This window comes from Anolis sagrei, chromosome 4 (genome assembly GCF_037176765.1).
Source record: "Anolis sagrei isolate rAnoSag1 chromosome 4, rAnoSag1.mat, whole genome shotgun sequence".
Taxonomy (NCBI): domain Eukaryota; kingdom Metazoa; phylum Chordata; class Lepidosauria; order Squamata; family Dactyloidae; genus Anolis; species Anolis sagrei.
The window spans coordinates 35,614,704-35,635,942 of record NC_090024.1 but is presented as its reverse complement, the minus strand read 5'-3'; the positions used below and the strand labels follow the sequence as shown (position 1 = coordinate 35,635,942).

Here is a 21,239-nt window from a genome sequence, read left to right as displayed (position 1 = left end):
GTACTGTCCACTCTTTACTACTTTTCTGGTGCTATCTGACCTATGGGAGGAACACACTAGTATAAATCAGAAGCTATCTATGGACCTCCAAATGTTAATGAACCACTGTTTTCATCATCTCCGACCAGTGCCCGGGCTACCAGTGACTGATGAGAACTGCACTCCCACACCCTTGTTGGACCAGACATTCCCAAGCCCAGGCTAAGTGTATTTAATTTTTGTTCCTTTTGCCAAACTAGGATTGTAAACCAGGGATTATTTGATGAGGGGATCAAATAATGAAACTGTAAAAGGAGTAACAATGGCTTACTCTACACAAATTTTGTTTCATGCATAACATTATTTAAAATATTATGAAATTACCATTTGCTGGGGTTGGTCAAAGGAGGGAAAACTGCAAATTAAAAACCCAAACATTTTTTGACCTGCAAGAACACCTCTGTAGGAATCGCTAGGTCCTTTTTGGTCAACTTCTGACAGTAGCCCCATGGTTCCATAACACTCAGCCATGGCACATAAAGTGGTGCCAAACTGCATTTATTACACAGTGTAGACACACCTTTAGTACTCTCACCATTGCACCCAGGATTCGTAAAGAGGTGAGAGAAACCCTTCTTGGTGGCTGCCCCTGGACTCTGGAATTTCCTTACCAGAAAGGCTAGAATGGATCCCTCCCTGTAGTCCTTCCAACAACTGGCTTTTTTAAAATTTGGGTAGGCATTTAAAACAGAAAGTTCTTAAGATTGAAACAGGAGTGCTGTATGATATTTCAATTATTTTAACATGTTTAACTGATGTGTTTTTATGTGATTCTAACTGACTCATTTTAATAAATGTATGTTTCACTCTATTTTAATATTTCTATTTTTTAAAGTTATGAGCCACTTTAGGTTCCAATCTGTTATTATTACAACCTTCATCAAGCCTTCCCTAGCAATCTGTTGTCTATAATCTTCTTGCTTACTGTTTCCTGTATGTATATCCAGGTGTGCAGCTTCCTTTACTCTTTGGTTCCTGAGAAATTATAGAAGGGGCTGCAGACATGCTCTCATTTCTCTCTCCTTTTGACTATGTGACCTGTTGATAGCCATTTTGTTACAAGAGAAATACAAGAGAGATGCCCTGGCCAGCTGGCACAGGGAACCATCTCAAAGATATTTGAAACTAGACTAGTAAGTTTTTTGTACCTGTGTGTGCTGAACACATGAAAGTTGTGAGTAAACAAAGAATGTTATTTACTTCAGAGTCTACTTCATGGATGATATGACACAAGTTGTTTTATGGGGGCACCTTTTTGAGCACTGAATAAAAAACACTTGTAAAGCTCTGTTGCTTTTATGCATTGGCAAATGTCTGTTTTCCTGACAGATCAGAGATTGCAGCCTATTCAACAGTCTAACAACTGAAACCATTGCCTAGCATAATTATACTGGGTTGTATACTACAAGAGGACATTCTGCTCTAAAGGGTTTTTTGGTTCTTCTCTCAAAAATTACGTTGTCTAATACGATCCAGCGAGAAAAGTGGGATACAAATAATAATTAATAAACTCAGTAGATGCTCAAGTCTTGTTATACATTTACAATAGCAGTAGAAAATGATGCCCTTTATATAAAATGGAAAAATCAAGATTTGCTTTATGTAATTTCTAAAAAATATTAATGGGAATTTGATTCCATGGACACAAAGTTTGCAGACACAGAGGTCACTGTACGTGTTTGTTTGAACCTTTCTCTCAAAATAAGACCCATGGCAGCCTACAACCCAAGTTAAAACGGAACATCTCCTCTCCTCCCTCCTGCTACTTTCCTGGCAAGTCTCAGCTTGTGCAAGGCGCTGCCCATTTTATCTGTTCCCACACATGAGAAGGAATATGGCTAACTTTAAGTGCACTGGAGACAAGAGCAGCATTGAGCTTAGCTGAGCAAGACAGATTGCAAACTGGGCAAAAGGTCAACACAAGCTTAAACCAACCTCGGGGCAACAGACTTCATTCTAAAATACACATTTTGGAGGGGCTCCAGCATCAAGTGAACAACACTTCCAAAAGGCGTTTGTTGTAAGAAATAAGGAAACAGAAGTTACATCTTTTTTTTAAAAAAATCCAAGATTTCCAGTGCCCAGACTGCAAAGATAGTTGGGCTTTTTATGTCTGAGGTTGGATTTACACTACCATATAATACGGTTTGAACTGCTTTATGTGATCCACACTGCCATATAATGGAGTTTGAACTCAGTGGTTCTCAACCTACCTAATGCCATGACCCCTTAATACAGTTCCTCATGTGGTGACCCCCCCCCCCGAACATAAAATTATTTTTGTTACTACTTCATACTGTAATTTTGCTACTGTTATGAATCGTAACGTAGATATCTGATATGTAGGATGTATTTTCATTCACTGGACCAAATTTGGCACAAATACCTGTTACAACCAAATTTGAAAACTAGTGGTGTGGATGAGTGGGGGGTGGGACTGATTTTGTCATTTGGGAGTTGTAATTGCTGGGATTTATAGTTAACCTACAATCAAAGAGCATTCTGAAATCCCCTAGCAATTGAATTGAACCAAACTTGGTAAACAGAACTCCCATGGCCAACAGAAAATATTGGAAGGGTTTGGTTGACATTGTCCCTGAATTTTGGAGTTGTAGGTCACCTACATCCAGAGAGCACTGTGAACTCAAATAATGATGGGTCTGGATCAAACTTGGCACGAATACTCTATATGCCCAAATGTGAACACTGGTAGAGTTTGAGGAAAATAGACCCTGACATTTGGGAGTTGTAGTTGCTGGTATTTATATGTTTTCTGATATTCTTCAGCAACCCCTCTGAAAATCCCTCATGACCCTTCCAGGGGTCCCAACCCCCAGGTTGAGAAATGCTGATGTAGATCCAGCCAAAGACAATTAATGCGTTAGCTGTGAAAATGCAAATAGAAGTGATTACTGTATTCTGTTTTAGTTTTCTAGCTGCTACCAGTAAGACTTACTTTTACAAGTTACAAAGCTCTCCAACATTCCTGAAGTAATAAAGTTTGATTCATCTTATTGGCACTAATGCTTGTAAATGTTTATAGCTGCTTCTAAACACATATCAGCCATTCCTTCAAAATAAGCAGGAGAAGGGAAAAACTAGGTCAAGCAAGAATGCAAACTGTACTATTTAACTCACATCCTATAGGCATTTTCCTGCTTGGTCATCAGTTCAGCAAAGGTTGAAAAGGATATAAATAGTTCTCTCGCACTTCCAAGAAAGCCAAACCATCCATGGAGTACAGGCCATATAAATTTGTATTCTCTTCTGGATAAACCAAGCATTACCCCCAAGAATACCATTTCAAAATGTGACCTTTAAATATATAAGCAGGGTAAAAAGAGGAGTTGTTATTGGCAATACTTAATCTATTGTTTAAAGCTTTTGAATGAGTTTAATTTACAGCTAGACTTACAAATAACTTAGATTTCTTTGGCTGGAATATGTACTATTTGTTTATTCTCATGCAGGTTCTCTAAGATTATAAAGTGAATGTGATTAATATAATTTAATATAATTTCTGATTTGGGACAAAAATAAAGACCATAACAAGCTCGCTATCACTTCTAAACTATACAGAGATCCTTAAAGGTTCAAATTAACACTGCAGAAAATACTCAAGCTCCTTGGTTCTGTTGGCCACCTCTTCCAATTACCAATGGAAATCTAGGATTTTGGACTGCATCTATATTATCCAATTACAGTAGTTTTATATCACTTTGACTTATTTGGTCTAATTGTTGACAATTCTAAAATTTGTAATTTCATCTGGTATTTTGAATCCTCTACAGAGAGTTGTAATGGAGTCCCTGAGTTACAGCTCGCTCTCTCTGTGAATTCTCAATAACTCACCAATCTACACATTCCACGATTCCATAGAATGAAGCCATTATATCTATTGTATCAAACTGCTACAAGTGTACAGTGTGTACATACTCCACTATTTCACAAAAAACTAAGAATGTCAGAGATGACTGGGAAAGGAAAAAGCAGGAAGGGTTTCAATTCAAATTCAAAACATCAAATGGTCAAACTCCAAATCATTATTATGATGATGTTTATTTATACCCTGCTTTTTCTCCCCACAAGGAGACTCAAAGCAGCTGCAAATTCTACTTTACAACATATCGTTTGGAAGGTATCAACCACACTTAGGATGCATCTAAACTGTAGAATTAATGTACCCAGAGAGAACATATTTCTGGTTTAGAGTGAGGATTGGCTGTTAATGTCATATCTAAGTAGAACTAAGTTCTTTACATAGCAGTTTCAGAAATTCCCCACAGACCCATAAGGCAGGCTGGCTGGCTGGCTGTAAAGTCAAGAAGTTAACATGAGATGCAAAGAGCTGTCTTTTACTGGACCATATCACTCATACTTTTAACTTAATATTATACCAACACTGACTGGCATCCACTCTCCAGGGTTTCAGGCACAAGTCTTTCCCAGGGTGCATCTATGCTGTGGAATTAATACCATTTGATATTACGTTAACCGCCAAGGCTTACTGCTATAGAATCATGGGATTTGTAATTGGGTGAGGAACTAACACGCTTTGACAAAGAAGGATAAAAACCTTGTGAAATTGCTTAGGTGATCCCTTGTTGTCCGAGTATTATAGCCTTCCAAGTAGTCTCCTGGCAGTGGATACATAGGTGACTGTAGAGCCCTGTTTTTGACCTGCATGTTCTTCCACAGTGAGGGCTTTGGTTTCTAGGTGGAAGGCGGTCCTGGTCAGGGTTGGCTTGATACACCTTCCTCTTGGCACGTTTCTCCCTTTTGTCCTCCATTCATGCCTTTTTGAATTCCACAACACTGCTGGTCACAGCTGACCTCCAGCTAGAGTGCTCAAGGGCCAGGGCTTCCCAGTTCTCAGTGTCTATGCCACAGTTTTTAAGGTTAGCTTTAAGCCCATCTTTAAATCTCCTTTCCTATCCACCAACATTTCATTTTCCATTCTTGAGTTGGGAGTATAGTAACTGCTTTAGATCAGGCATTCAGACAATGTGGTCAGTCCAGCGGAGTTGATGGCGGAGGACCATCGCTTCAATGCTGGTGGTCTTTGTTTCTTCCAGCACACTGACATTTGTCCCGTCTTCCCAAGAGATTTGCAGGATTTTCCAGAGGCAGCGCTGATGGAATTGTTCCAGGAGTTGCATGTGATGTCTGTAGACAGTCCATGTTTCACAGGCATATAGCAGGGTTGGGAGGATAATAGCTTTATAAACAAGCACCTTAAACACTCTCTGCTTCATTTAGAAAAATGCTGTACTTGCAGAGCTCAGGTGGTGTTGCATTTCAGTATCAATATTGACTTTTGTGGAGAGGTGGCTGCCAAGTTGGTGGACATGGTCAACATTTTCTAGCATTACACCATTAAGCTATATTTATGGCATTGCAGAGGGATTGGCTGATGACTGCTGGAGAAGCACTTTAGTTTTCTCAATGTTCAATGAGAGGCCAAGCTTCTCGTATGCTTCTGTAATTTCACGAGTGGCTCTCGTGAAATTACAACTCTTGTGAAATTACAACTCTCACGATTCTGTAATACTGAGCCATGGCATTTAAAAAAGTACCAAACTGCATTAATTCTATATTGTAAATGTATTTATTTATTATTTATTTCGTATATTTCTATCCCACCCTTCTCCCCACAAGGGGGACTCTGAGCAGACTCACATAATCATCAGAAGATGCTACCAAATACCATAAAAATACAATTAACAATAAAATCATTTTAAAACATTATACAACATCATCAATAAAATTAACAATAAATGTACCCTCAGTCCTAGAAGCCAGTAATTAAATTCCAGACATGGGTCTGAAATTAACATGCCTCTCCAATAGTGTTGATCACCACTATTTTAAAGTCCTATCTATGCTTGTTATTTATCTAGATAGAACTGAAGTTGGGAAGAGTCTATGCTCCCACAGTACAAAAAAAGGAAAACCTCTGCAAATTGCAATTTCTTCATCCCTTCTGATTTGGGGCTAGCTATGTAGGAGGTGCTTATCTTACTCCACCCTAAAGAGAGGAAGTCTGAGTCACCATCACTGGACTCCCTTGACTCCCCTCCCCAATGCCTGCTTGACTGCCAGCTTAGCTGAACATTTGTTTTGAGAAGTGAAACAAATGAACAAGAAGATTCAGCTCTTTTTAGCTATACTTCCCTTCTAGTCTGCAATGCTGAAATTGCCAGCATGGAGCCTTGAGATGACAACCCTCTAATTACTTTTGGATGCATAATGAATGCTAATATAGCGGAAAGAAGTACAGTTTGAAAGCTACAACACCAATCAGTCAATGCATATTTTTCTATTATGTCTTCTTTGTATAGTCCCACAGACAGGCTAGCATACGCATATTAAAAAAACAACACAAAACAAACACAAAATACGCAACAGAACTCTGTTTTTATCTTTGTAAAAGTTAGTTTTAGAGCCACAGCGTTCAAAACTCACAGCTAGAGGTGATGCAAGAAGGACTTGAGTTATTTTAATGTTGCATTAAATCAATCAATTTCTATTGTAACATTGTACTGTTTGACATTATATTGCTACATAATATGATCCCTGTGTCCGCAGGGGATACATTCCTAACCTAACTGTGGAAACAGGAAATAGAATAGAAAAGAATAGCATTATTGTCATTGTACAATGAAATTAAATGCTTTCCCCAGGACACATCACAAACATGGATGACTGAACCCTATTGAGTCCCCCTCGGGGTGAGAAAAGCGGTATAGAAATACTGTAAATAAATAAATAAACAACTTCTGCTGGAATTTACTATAGTATTGCCCTGGAGGACCTAGAATCCTCCTAGAGAGGACTTTTTTGTTGGATGCAGATTAGTGAAATTGTGGATACCGATCCACCAGTGGGACAGGGGCCATAATGTAATGCTTAATAATTTAATGTAGTGTTGGATTTAAAATAAGAGAAAGGGATAGCAGTGGTTCTCAACCTTCCTAATGCCGCAACCCCTTAATGCAGTTCCTGATGTTGTGGTGACCCCCAACCATAAAATTATTTTTGTTGCTACTTCGTAACTGTCATTTTGCTACTGTTATGTATCATAATGAAAATTTCTGATATGCAATATGTATTTTATTCACTGAACCAAATTTGGCACAAATAACCGACACACCCAAATTGGAATACTGGCATGGTTGGGGGGGGGGGGGTCGATTTTGTCATTTAGGAGTTGTAGTTGCTGGGATTTATAGTTCACCTACAATCAAAGAGCATTCTGAATTCCACCAATGATGGAATCGAACCAAACTTAGCAAACAGAACTCCCATGACCAACAGAAACTACTTGGAGGGTTTGGTGGGCATTGACCTTGAGTTTTGGAGTTGTAGTTCGCCTACATCTAGAGAGCACTGTGGACTCAAACAATGAGGAATCTAGATCAAATTTGGTACTAATACTGGTGGAGTTTGGGGGAAATAGACCTTGACATCCGGGAGTTGTCGTTGCTGGGGTTTATAGCTCACCTACAATCAAAGAGCATTCTGAACCCCGCTAATAATAGAATTGGGCCAAACTTCCCACAAAGAACCCCCATGACCAACAGAAAATACGGTGTTTTCTGATGGCCTTTGGAAACCCCTCTGACACCTCCTCGTGACCCCTCCAGGAGACCCGACCCCCAGGTTGAGAAACACTGTCTTAGAGGGCGTGTCTTATTCTTGCAGAAGTTACTGGTATTTTAAGAGCAACAGGAGCGAACTTCTTTAAATCTGTGTAATTTCCTCATTTGAGATGCCATATGGATCCATATTCCCTCTTTCTTCCTATAGTACAGAACCCCGAGATAAAGAAGAAAGCAGGTTTTTCACAAATATTCAGACCACAGTTGAGTTATAACTTCTTTGAAGAGAATTCTTTATTTCTCTTCTTTTCTTGCATTTAACATATCACTTAGGGTAAATGAAGGGTCTGACCCAGCTCCATCCCAGCAATAAAAATTGATCCCAAATCCATCCTTGTCACTTCAGAATGCCTTCAGGAACAGTGAATCTGTAGACAACTCCAAACAAAAAGCACATCTAAACCCCACTTGTCTAGTTTCCAACAGACCTCATAACCTCTGAGGATGCCTGCCATATATGTGGGTAAAACGTCAGGAGAGAATGCTTCTGGAACAGCCCGGTAAACTCACAGTAACCCCAAAACCACAACAGCTGAAATCAGAATAGGACTTTCAATTTTGCTATATTTTCCCCTGATTTCATGCATTTTCTGGGTCACGGTTATATGCGGTCAAAATTGTTTAGCCTTGCAATAATTTATAGCATCCTGTGCAGATATGCAAGTTTGTAAAGGAGCCAACCACCCGCTTGCAATTACCATGTACTAATCGGCTTACCAATGCAAAATTGCCTTTCTTATCCTTTCAACAACAACTTTGTGAATAAAATAATTAACGTCTGCATTTCCAGTATTTCAAATTTTTTTGACCTCACTTTATGCCTTGACACCATTTGTGCACACATACGTTCAGCTCAGCATAATGCCTCACACATCTGATGAAGTGGACTTCAGGCTATGAAAATCTATATTCTAATAAACTGGTTGGTCTTGAAAGTCCTAAAAATATTAATTTTGTTTTTATTCTTGTTTTTTGCAACAGACTAACTTAGCTACGATTCCAGAAAGTGTTTGAGAATGGTCATCATAGCCAAGAATATGTGGCTACAGCATAGTGCTTTTTGTCCTTGTAAACAAACCTTTGCAAATATTGATTATGGACAAAAACATCAAATTATTAACTCAAAAATAACCCTATTCTCTGTTTCAAATTCTCTTTCACCAACATGATTTACACTAAGAGGTAAAAAATGCAATAAAACTGAGCTGCTTCTTTCTAAGATGGATCTACATTGTAGGGTTAATGTAGTTTGATACCACTTTAACAGTCATGGCACAATGCTATTGAATCCAGGCACCTGTAGTTTTGAGAGATGATAGTACAGGGTTAGTCAAAATGAATAGGCCAATAAGAAAATTAATTGTACCCGAATTGGCCTATTCATTTTGACTAACCCTGTACTTTGACAGAGAAAACAAATGACCTTGCAAAACTACAACTCCCATGACTCAACAGCATTGAGCCAAGATAATAAAAGTGGTTTCAAACTGTATAAATTCTACAAAGCAGATATACCCTTAGTGATGTGTAAAATACTTTTATTTTTCAAATGAAATTTCCCAATGTATCCAATTTGGGAAGGGTCAAACGGTCAAAAAAAAATTAACTCCCACTGAAAAGAAATGTCAAGTGTGGCAATTTACACAGTCTGCAGTTTATCCATGCACGGAAAGAAATTAGCAGTAACAAGGCCATAATGATCAGATGAACTCACAACATACTATAGCTGAAGCGGAAGAGAAGTGAAGGGGACAGCAATAGACCAAACACACCATAAATTCCCATCACATTTTGATGAAGGAAGAAAATGTGTAAAAATTAAAGCCACTTCTTAAAATATTAGAATTGTAGAATTATAGAGTTAGAAGAGTCCCTGTAGGCTATCCAGTCCAACCCCCTGCCAAGAAGCAGGAAAACTACATTCAAAACACCCCCGACAGATGGCCATCCAGTCTCTGTTTAAAAACCTCCAAAGAAAGGGCTTCTACCACACTCTGGGGCAGAGAGTCTCACTGCTGAACGGCTCTCACAATCAGAAAGTTCTTCCTCGTGGTCAGGTGGAATCTCCTTTCCTGTAGTTTGAAGACATTGCTCCGCATCATAGTCTCCAGGGCAGCAAGCCTGCCCCCTCCTCCCTATGACTTCCCCTCACATATTTATACATGGCCATCATGTGTGCTCTCAGCCTTCTCTCCTGCTAACTAAACATGCCCAGCTCTTTAAGCCATTTCTCACAGGGCTTGTTCTCCAGACCCTTGATCATTTTAGTTGCCCTCCTCTAGATACACTCCCACTTGTCAACATCTCCCCTAAATTGTGGTGCCCAGAATTGGACCCAGTATTCCAGATGTGGTCTGACCAAGGCAGATAAGCTTAGTATATAAGGCAAGCTTAGTATTATTCTACAATCCACCCCATTCTAGCTAAGGTTGATGAGAGCAACAATCAAACATTGATGAGAAGACTGATAAAAGGCATAACCCAATGACGTAAAATTGATTTTCTATGGTTTTGAGTAGTTAGTTACTCCACCATCATACCTACTGCTATGTCTTGGATGCTCAGCTAACAAAGATACTTTCATGTTAAAAGGAGGTACAACATACAGAGGAGGAAGGAAGAGGAGGAAAAAAGAAATGTTTCAGCACATTAAACTGGTTTAGGGTTTGTTTTTTTTTTTAAAAAAATGAGCTTCTTTGGATACAGTATTGTTTCAATTACAGTGGCATCTGAACAAGTGGGTTTGTATCCATGAAAGGTCATGCAAAAATGAAAACCAGTTAGTCTTAAAGGTGCTGCCATAATTCTTTTTCCTCCCCCTTAATAAGGGAGACCGAGAGAAGGAAGATAGATGCTTTTGAACTGTGGTGTTGGAGGAAAATTCTGAGAGTGCCTTGGACCGCAAGAAGATCCAACCAGTCCATACTTCAGGAAATAAAGCCCAGCTGCTCATTGGAGGGAAGAATATTAGATGCAAGGATGAAGTACTTTGGCCACATAATGAGAAGACAGGAACGCTTCGAGAAGACAATGATTCTTGAGGAAATGGAAGGAAAAGGGAAGAGAGGCCAACCAAGGGCAAGATGGATGGATAGTTTCCTTGAAGTGACTGGCTTGACTCTGAAGGAGCTGGGGGTGGTCACGGTCGACAGGGAGCTCTGGCGTGGGCTGGTCCATGAGGTTACGAAGAGTCAGAAGCAATGGAACGAATAAACAACAACCACTCCCCTAATTCCTCCTTTGTATTCTGCAGGAGTCTAACACAGCTACTTTTTAAAAAAATTACCATTAAGAGGCTTTCAGCTTGAACAAAACATATATGCAAGTCAGGCATTTTTAATGACAAAGCAGAACTCCTTAAGATTGAAATGTGATATTAGACAAGCAAAGGTTAGCCTCGATATGCTAGCTTCAACCCACTTCCATTAAAATGAGTAGCAAGCTGATTATCCAGACATATGAAAACCAGGCATCTGCAATCAAGGCTGCAAGAAAGCAGTTAACTGATCAAAATGATCCAGAAAGACTAGGGAGAAATCATAGCCCTGTAAAAACTCTGCAATAGATCCAAGGAAAGCATTTGAATCTTGGAGGATGGGGTGGGGTGTTACTGGGAAGACGGTGCAATTATTTTCACAGAACTAGACCTCAATATAATGTTCTGACACCTCTGTTTTATGCACAGGAAAGAGAAGCTATCGGGCAACAGCTTTATATCAACAGCCTTGATAACAAGCCCACAGAGCTCTATTTAATATAGTAAAATTCATTACTAGAGTATGTCGATCAAGAAATATATAGACTGGCCACTTGGGCTTGCCTTCAGAATTAGGCATAAATCAAGTCAAACATTTGCTGGGAATGAATTATATGAAGGAATGGAGCACAGAGCATGCCTAGTCCCCATGAGTCTTGTAATGTTATTGTGCAATGCATAGGTCACAAACGTGTGACCCTCCAAATGATATTATGCTGTATCTCCTATCAGTGCAGCCAGCATAGCTAATGGTCAAGGATGACAGAAGATGTAGATTAACAATACTGCAGAGGTCAAAGGCTCTGTCACTGAGAGATTTGAGAGCACAAGTAATGGGATATAAAAGGTAAAGGTAGTCCCCTGACATTAAGTCCAGTCATGTCTGACTCTGGGGTGTGGTGCTCATCTCCATTTCTAAGCCGAAGAGCCAGCGTTGTCCGTAGACACCTCCAAGGTCATGTGGCCAGCATGACTGCATGGAGCGCCGTTACCTTCCCGCCGGAGCGGTACCTATTGATCTACTCACATTTGCAAGTTTTCGAACTGCTAGGTTGGCAGAAGCTAGGGCTGACAGCAGAAACTCACGCCGCTTCCCAGAATCAAACCTGCGACCTTTCGATCAACAAGCTCAGCAGCTCAGTGCTTTAACCCACTGTGCCACCGGGGGCTCCAATGGGATATACAAGGGGCAAAATACATACAACGTGATATATATTATGTGGAAAGAATTAGCTACTGTATATACTCATGTATTCGTTTAGGAATGTCAATCAAAACATTGACTCAAAAAACTTGGGTCAACACAAGTACTGTACTGTGACTCTTTATTTTTCCTATGAGTAGAGTGGCTAAGACTGGGTCCATCCCAGGAGAACCCAAAATAAGGACCAGCCCCTCTACCCTCTCCATTGCAGTACTACTGCTGGCCTTTTTGAATCCCAGGAGGGAAATGGCAATGGTAGAAAAGGTGGCTGCACCCCAAGTCAGTGGTGAATCTCGACTTATCCATGGAACGTATCAAAATATGTAATTCTGGCCCCAAAATCTGCCCTCAGTGTATAAATTGTGTTGCCTTACACATGAATATATACAGTAAATTTAATCAGTAATTAATTAAGCTTAAGTTTTATTATGTTAATTAGGGACACTCATTATTGCAATTTAAGAATGACCCAATTATATGTGAGAACCAGAATGGTACAGTGGTTTGAGGGTTGGACTATGACACCGGAGACCAGGGTTTGATTCCCCACTCAGCCATGAAACCCACTGGGTGACCTTGGGGGAGTCACACTCTCAGTATTAGCAACCCCTCTTAGGGTAATAATAATAATAATAATAATAATAATAATAATAATAATATACTTTATTTATGTTCTGTTCTATCTCTCCGAGAGGACTCAGAGTGGATTACAAGTACATATATGGCAAATATTTAATGCCGTTATACAATTGATAAAGACAGACATAAATAGAAGTTAGGCTTCCCTCTTTTAATCTCTGACATCCAGCTGTGCTAGACTCAGCCATGGGGAGGTGCTGTTGTTTCAATTTCCATGCCAAGGAATCTGTTGTTAATGGACACCTTTCCTGGTTGGATTTTGCCAGCATGTTTTTCAGGGTGCCTTTTACCTTCCCACCAATGCCTATTTATCTACTTACATTGTTGTTTTCGAACTGCTAGGTGAGCAGAAGCTGGGCTAATGGTGGGAACTCACCCCAACCTGGGCTTGAACTGCCAATCTTCTGGTCGGCAGGATTTTCTATAGCAGGTGGTTTAACGCGCTGTGCTAGCCTGACCATTTATCGATTAACATAACACAGTTTATGGTCTCTAACATAGTGTGTTAAAGGGTGAACACATTGAGATTCTCTTCCAAGGATTTGCAAAAACCCAAAGTTTCATCCTTTCCATTTTAAGGAAAAAGAAAGTTCCTTCCTGTGCTAGACAACAATTACAGCTCTGAATAACTCACATACTCACTAGGTCAGTATGGCTGCTTATAAGATTTTACTAGCAGATTTTTTTTCCTACCCTAGGAGAATTATCATCACTGCCTCTAAGTGACTATATCACATTTCACTAACTACATTTATACCCTTTCCTCGTATTGTGCACATGCTCCTACCAATTTTGCGTATCTCATTTCTTGGTTTTTATTCACAGATTAAATACAACTGGAAATCAGTTTCCCAAGAGGATGGTACCTTACACGACATATTAAAATGCTGGGTTTTTTAATGTGCTTTCAAGTTAAGATGAAGACATACTATTTGTTATGGCCTTGTGATAAAGTAAGAAAACATCAGATTTCTTGTCATCAGAATTTGACCTGTCAAATGACTATGGTATGATCCAACCAAAGATAAGCATTTTTTCCATTGAAAAAATGCTTATCTCACTCTCACTGAGACCAATAAAGCTTAACAAATGCTTAACTTTCGGCAGGATCACACTGCAAATATTTACTTGCTGAATACCTAACACTAAATAATTATGTGGAGTAATGGGAATAAGATAAATGATCTTTATCTTTGGAATATGGTAGTTTGCTATGATACTCCACAGGGATCCTTAAAATATAATTACCTCTGCTTATTTTAATACATGCTTGGTAGGATTTAATCAATACTAAAAAAAACCATGCTGGGTTTCCTGTTTGTCTATATACTCTCCAGCTAGACAATTTTTGACATCTCTCATTATGAATAAGTCTCTATACACAGAAAAATACGTACTTAATTTTTTTTATTTTTGGGGCATAAAAACCCCCAATGGTGCAGTGGGTTAAACTGCTGAGCTGCTAAACTTGTTGACCAAAAGATCACAAGTTTGAATCCAGGGAGTGGGGTGAGCTCCCTCTGTCAGCAAGGGCGGAAGGCCACTATAGACCAAAAAGTAATACAGTTATATACTCACAATAATGTATCTCATATCTATGCTTATAATACTAAAACATTCAATGTACTGGCATCTAGTACAAAGTCAGCCCCAGCTTCTGCCAACCTAGCAGTTCAAAAACATGCAAATGTGAGTAGATCAACAGGTACCACTCCGGCAGGAAGGTAACGGCGCTCCATGCAGTCATGCCAGCCACGTGACCTTGGAGGTGTCTACGGATAACGCCTGCTCTTCGGCGTAGAAATGGAGATGAGCACCAACCCCCAGAGTCAGACAAGACTGGACTTAATGTCAGGGGGGAAACTTTACCTTTACCTAAAATGCTATGCTCAGTAACTACTACCAAGCCCTGCCTTTGAGCATTTTGTTGTCTCAGGGCTGACAAGACAGAGCCACATGGGCTGTGGTAAGGAAAATATGTGGATTTTAATTCCTGATGAGATCAAAGGAAGTTATAGGATATGGTTATTTAGAAAGTGCAAAAGGGAAAACATGCATTTCTTAGGTGATCATTTTTAAAACCTGGGTTCTATGAGTATATCTCAGAAATGTGGGGGGGAAATCCTTCTAACTCAGTGGTTCCCAATCTTTTTTTGACCAGGGACCACTTGACCAGGGGCCACTCACTCTCCAACATTAGTACCAAAATGGTTACAAATAATTTTTTGGTCAACTTTAGATTCGGTTAGGTTATTTGGGATGCTGATTCAGAAAGCTGCATTGGATAGACCACATCAGCTCTAGTTTCTGATACATAACATATACCATCAGTAATAACCATCTGCTCACCCACAGAAAACCATATTTAATAATCTAGAGCTGATGTGGTAGTAGTAATATTTATTGGGTAGTCAGCATTTCTCCTTTCCCGACATCCCCATTGCCTCGGCACTATAAGAGAGTTTTGTGAGATTAGTCACTCTTGTTGCCACGTGGTTTCAAGGCAATGGTACAGTAATGGTGAGGCAGAGGACCATATTTTTGTTCTTGAGAACCACTGGTGTGGGAACCACTGTTATAACTCACACATTATACAAGTGCCCTAAGTAATACACAAGTAAGGTCTAATATATTGTATCTGTTGTAACTTTAAAAAAAAGCTGGGGGAGTTACAACCCCTATAGTCACAGATGATACATTCCAGGACTTCACGTGGATATGTGAAACCATGGCTCCTAGTGAAACTGCAGGTAGTGGTTCCACAAATATTGGGTTCTTGCGGTATGTTTAGGGTTGCAACCATAGTCATAAATCAAAAAACTTTAACCATGAGATTAACCATTTCCTATATCTCACTGTCCAAATGACAGAGCAGGTATCCATTTAAATCAAGAACATAACATAACTATTTAACTTCAAATCAAACAATTCACCATACTTATCACAATAACTGGAAATACCTTTCCATAGTTTCACTTAACCCTGCCTCTAATAAAAACAAAATAATCCCTATCCAAGAGCTCATGTGTTTGTTCAAAAAAATTGCTGGATTGTTTCAAGTTTGCCTTACAGCTTCAAAACACACGTGCAACATTGTCCAGACATTAATCTAGATATAGTTTAAAGAGCAACATGATCCTTCTTGCTTGCTTTCAAGAACTACCTGTTGTTAATAGAGACCAGTAAAAAGTACAGTATTAGACAGAATCAGGGGTCTAGAACTACCAGGTGTTAGCCCAAGCAATCCCAATACACTACTGTTGGCACTCTATATTTGCAGGTTGAACTTTTGCAAATTCGATTATTTGCAAATTTTGAACAATATGGCTTTTCTAGGTATCTCTAGGTCTTCCAGTGTCACTCCATGTCAACTTTCACTATATGTTGACTATAGAATTGTGTTGAAGGACCCAAAGATTCCTAAAGAGGACACCTCTCTAGAAGTCCAATGCAATATTGCAATCAACTTCTGCCAAATGGAAGACCCAAGAGATTCATAGAGATTTGTTATTTTGGGATAAAAAATAATTTTGCTTTAAGTTGCTTCCATCCACCTTGATAGTACCGATCCTGTGTCCCTAACAACCCGGCAAATTTGACAGGCTGACAGTATATTGGAGTTGGTCATTGGCCTTTCCTACCAGCAATGTGAGAACTGGTAGGAGATGAAATCAAACAACTCTAAATAGATATATAGGAGAATGCATACTCCCAATCTGGAATTAACTCTATGGACAAAAGAAGAACTTCATTTTGAATAACAATACATAGGATTTTGCTGTAAACCATAAGTCTTCCATATTGTTTGAAAACTGCATGATATTCCGGGATGCAATTAGCTGTCATGTTGTAAATTTGAGCAACTGAGACTTAAGACCAACCTTCTTTTTACACCTCAATTTCCTGATCACTTATGCATGTACAAACAAAACAAGACAAAGCAAGGGCTATGTTTCAGGTGTATCGAACTCTTTTCATGTGCAGTGAAACATAAGAAACATCAATAATATGACAAAGGGTGTGTCTATACTGTAGAATTCATGCAGTTTGACACCAATTTAACTGCCATGGCTCAGTCCCATGGAATCCTGGGATTTTGTTGTTTAGTGAGGCACCAGCCCCCCAGTGATGTAGTGGATTAAACCACTGAGCTGCTGAACTTGCTGACCGAAAGGTTGGTGGCTCGAATTCAGGGAGCGAGGTGAGCTCCTGCTGTTAGACGCAGCTTTTGCCAATCTAGCAGTTCAAAAACATGGAAATGTGAGTAGATCAATAGATACCGCTCAGGCATGAAGGTAATGGCACTCCATGCAGTCATGCCAGCCACATGATCTTGGAAGTGTCTATGGACAACGTTTAGGGCTCTTTGGCTTAGAAATGGGGATAAGCACCACCCCCCAGAATCGGACACAACTAGAACTAATGTTGGGGGAAATGTTTACCTTTATCTTTACTAAGGCACCAGCATGCTTTCGTGGAGAAGGCTAAAGTTGTTGTAATACTGCAACTCCCATGGTTAAATCTACAGTGTGGATCAAAGGTCCCCAAACTAAGGCCTGTGGGCCCTCCAAGATAATTTATCCAGCCCCCGGCCCTAAACGTCAGACTTGGGGTCGCTCTAAGTCTGAAATGGCTTGAAGGCACACAAAAACAATCCTAATTAACTTGACTATCACACGTGTCAAAATCAGACCCACACTACTGGTAAGTCAATGTTTGTTAAAATTGTTCTTTATTTTAAATATTGTATTATTCTTTCATCATTATTTTTTGCACTACAAATAAGACATGGACAGTGTGCACAAGAATTTGTTCACTTTCCAAGCTATAATATGGCCCCAATAATCTGAGGGACCATAAACTGGCCCTTGGCTTAAGTTTGAGGCTCCCTGTTATAGATTTCTGTGGCATCTGCCAACTGACTGAAGTATTATAGTAAATATTTTCTTTGAATTATGGTCTACTTCCCCAAAGCTTAGGAAATAATCAAATTTATTAGTCATTGAAGTGCAACAGGGCTCTGACCTTTCAGCTGCTGCTGCTGCTGCAAAAAAAATCTAACATGAATAAAGGGATTAAAATTAGCTTCATAAGCATATGCAGAGTGCTCTTCTCTCAGTGGTGAGGTCCTGTTGGCCACTGTGCTTCTACTTGGCACTTCCAGGTCTGAGGAAATAACTGTATTGTAATCAGGGAAGCTTGGGTTTCCAGCTACAATATGAACCACCTATCCACAGATTCAATATCCACACTTTCACTTACCCATGTTCCAAAAAATTAAACTCAACCTATAACCCTGGGTGCCTTTTTAAACACTGTTCCTTTCTGGGTGCATCAAGACTGTCAAATTTATGCAGCGTGCCACCACATTGCCATGGCTCAATGCTTTGGAATTCTGGCATTTGTAGTTTGGTGAGGCACTAGTACTCTTTGACAGAGAAGGCTAAAGACCTTGTAAAACTACAGTTCCCATGATTCCATAACTTTGGGCCAAGGCAGTTAAAGTGGTGTCAAACTGCATTAGATGCATCTTTTGTCAGTCTATGCCAGGCATGGGCAAACTTTGGATCTCCAGGTGTTTTGGATTTCAACTCCCACAATTCCTAATAGCCAGTAGGCTATTAGGAATTGTGGGAGTTGAAGTCCAAAACACTTGGAGGGCTGAAGTTTGCCCATGCCTAGTCTATGCTCTTTTCCTTTTGATAAACTGATTAGAGTTGTACTTTGGCAAGGTCTTGAGCCTGGTCTGCCAAAGAGTGCTGATGCCTCACCAAACTACAATTCTCAGCATCTCAACGATCTGGGCCATGGCAACTAAAGTGTTCTCATACTGCACTCATTCTACAGTGTAGATCAGTGGTTCACAACCTTCCTAATGCCTCAACCCCTTAATGCAGTTCCTCAGGTTGTGGTGACCCCCCACCCTCAATCCATAAAATTATTTTTGTTGCCACTTCGTAATTGTAACTTTGCTGCTGTTATGAATTGTAATGTACATATCTGATATGCAGGTTGTATTTTCATTCACTGGACCAAAATTTGGCACAAATACCCAATAGGTCCAAATTTGAATACTGCTGGGGTTGGGGTGGGGGTTAGTTTTGCCATTTGGGAGTTGTAGTTGCTGGGATTTATAATTAAATAAAATTATTTCCAATGCTACTTCATAACTGTAATTTTACTGCTCTTGTGAATAATAATGTAAATATCTGATAAGCAGAATGTGTTTTCATTCACTGGACCAAATTTGGCACGAATACCTGATAGGCGCAAATTTGAATACTGCTGGGGTTGGGGTGGGGGTTCATTTTGCCATTTGGGAATTGTAGTAGCTGAGATTTATAGTTAACCTACAATCAAAGAACATTCTGAACTCCACCAACAATGGAAATGAACCAAAATCGGCCCATAGAACTCCCATGACCAACAGAAAATATTGGAAGGGTTTGGTGGGCATTGACCTTGAGTTTTGGAGTTGTAGTTCACCTACATCCAGAGAGCACTGTGGACTTAAATAATGATGGATTAGGACCAAACTTGGCACGAATACCCAATATGCCCAAATGTGAACACTGGCAGGGTTTGGGGAAAATAGACTTTGACATTTGGGAGTTGTAGTTGCTGGGATGTATAGTCCACCTACAATAAAAAAAGCATTGTGAACCCCACCAACGATAGAATTGGGCCAAGCTTCCCCCATGACCAACCGAAAGTACTGTGTTTTCTTATGGTCTTTGGCAACCCCTCTGACACCTCCTCATGACCCCTCCAGGGGTTGAGAAACACTGTCTTGGAGGGTATGTCCTATTCTTGCAGAAGTTAGAATTGGGCCAAACTTCCCACACAAACCCCCATGATCAACAGAAAATATGATGTTTTCCAATGTTTTTGATGACCCCTCATGACCCCCCAGGGGTCCTGACCCCCAGGTTGAGAAACACTGATGTAGATGCGGCCTTTATCCATCCATTCAACTTCCTGAGCTCTCTTTCTTCTGATTTGGAGGAGCAAAAGCAAGCCCTTTTTTCCTATCCTTCTAACCACAAGATGAAGTGTGGGTGGGTTCTGACATGAGGGATAGAGCTAGGAGAGCAGCAAAGCACCCCACACTCTCCAAAACCTGGTGCCTAAGGCTCTACCTGTGGCCTCCCATCATACCCAAAAGAGTCCCTAGATTCAGCACCATTGGAAGATGGAGGCAGAGCAATGCAGACTGAAAGGCTGTGGACCCTCAAGGACACAGGAGCCCACGTGTGTGGCCAGTGGCTCCCAATCTCTCCAACCAGAACCCACTCAGAGCAGGAGTAGGTCCAAGACAGCACCCTCACAGCTTGCTTGAAGTCAGCTAGACGCATTGAAATGGCTGATGCTTGGAAAGGGAAGGAGAGAAGCAGAGATGGGGAGACCCAGGCATTGCCAACCCATCTCCGCCCCCTTCCTTCCTGGGAAAAGCCCTGCAATGGCCAGGAAAGCCTAGGAAAGGAAGGATCAATGTGAGGCATAGGCATCAAGAGGCACGGCATTTCTTTTCCTCCCCTTTCCCAGGCTCAGGGGGGAGTTGAGAGTTGGATGCGTATTGCGCCATGAGAAAGGAAAGCCGGCGACCTTGGAGGAGAGGCCAATGGGAGAGATAGCAAGAGAGAAGAAGGAGAGCTTGGCGCTTACCTCTGGGGCTGCTGTCTGGGAAATACGGAGGGGCGGTGGGCGTCACATTGCCTGAATTGGGGGCTGACAGCAGCGGGGAGCGTTCATCCACCCCATCCGCAGCCATGGCTACTGCAGCAAGAGCCCAAGCAGAGGCGGGTGTGCTCCTGATCCGGCTGCCTCTTGCCAAAGGGAGCCCACACTCTCCCAATCTGCGAGTCACAAGGCAGCAAAAGGGGAGGGAGAGGGCGAGCAAAGAAGGGAAGCAGGAGGAGGAGAGAAAGTCGGGGGAGGATGGGAAAAGCCGGCCCAGGCTTCTTCTTCTTTTTTTAATGATTTTCCAAGGGACCCGGGCAATCAATGGAAAGGAGGAGGGGTTCCCAGGAATCGCTTCCTGCTCTCTCTGCAATCGCAGGAAAAGTTGGGGAGGGAAGGGAGGAAGAGAGTCATCTTTTATTGATGCCTCCCTGGTCGAATGCAAGCAACCCTTGTGTGTTAAGGGGTTGCATTACTGAGTTCCCCAGCTGATGTTTTTTAAAAAAACTTTCAAAAGGTGGCTATACTATAAAGCCGTGTTTCTCCACCTTCCTAAAGTCACGACCCCTTAATACAGTTCTTCATATTGTGGTGACCCCCAACCATAGAATTATTTTTGTTGCCATTTCAGAACTGTAATGTTGCTACTACTACTGCGCCTGATGAACCAACCTGGACACAGCATATTATTTGAGAACACAGAAGTGCTGGACCACTCTCACAACCACCATGTCAGACTACACAGAGAAGCCATTGAAAT

General features: G+C 40.7%; 1 protein-coding gene across 1 annotated transcript in view; it reads right to left on the bottom strand.

Annotated features, from left to right (window-relative positions):
• Window positions 1-20,759, bottom strand: part of PIP4P2 (phosphatidylinositol-4,5-bisphosphate 4-phosphatase 2) — a 42,181-nt gene extending 21,422 nt beyond the window's left edge. Inside the window, exon 1 of the mRNA XM_060775584.2 lies at window positions 20,465-20,759. Within this exon, the coding sequence (XP_060631567.1) occupies window positions 20,465-20,570 (106 nt within the window). The 5' untranslated portion in view covers window positions 20,571-20,759. The remainder of the gene's footprint in view (window positions 1-20,464) is intronic.
• Window positions 20,760-21,239: the final 480 nt, after the last annotated feature.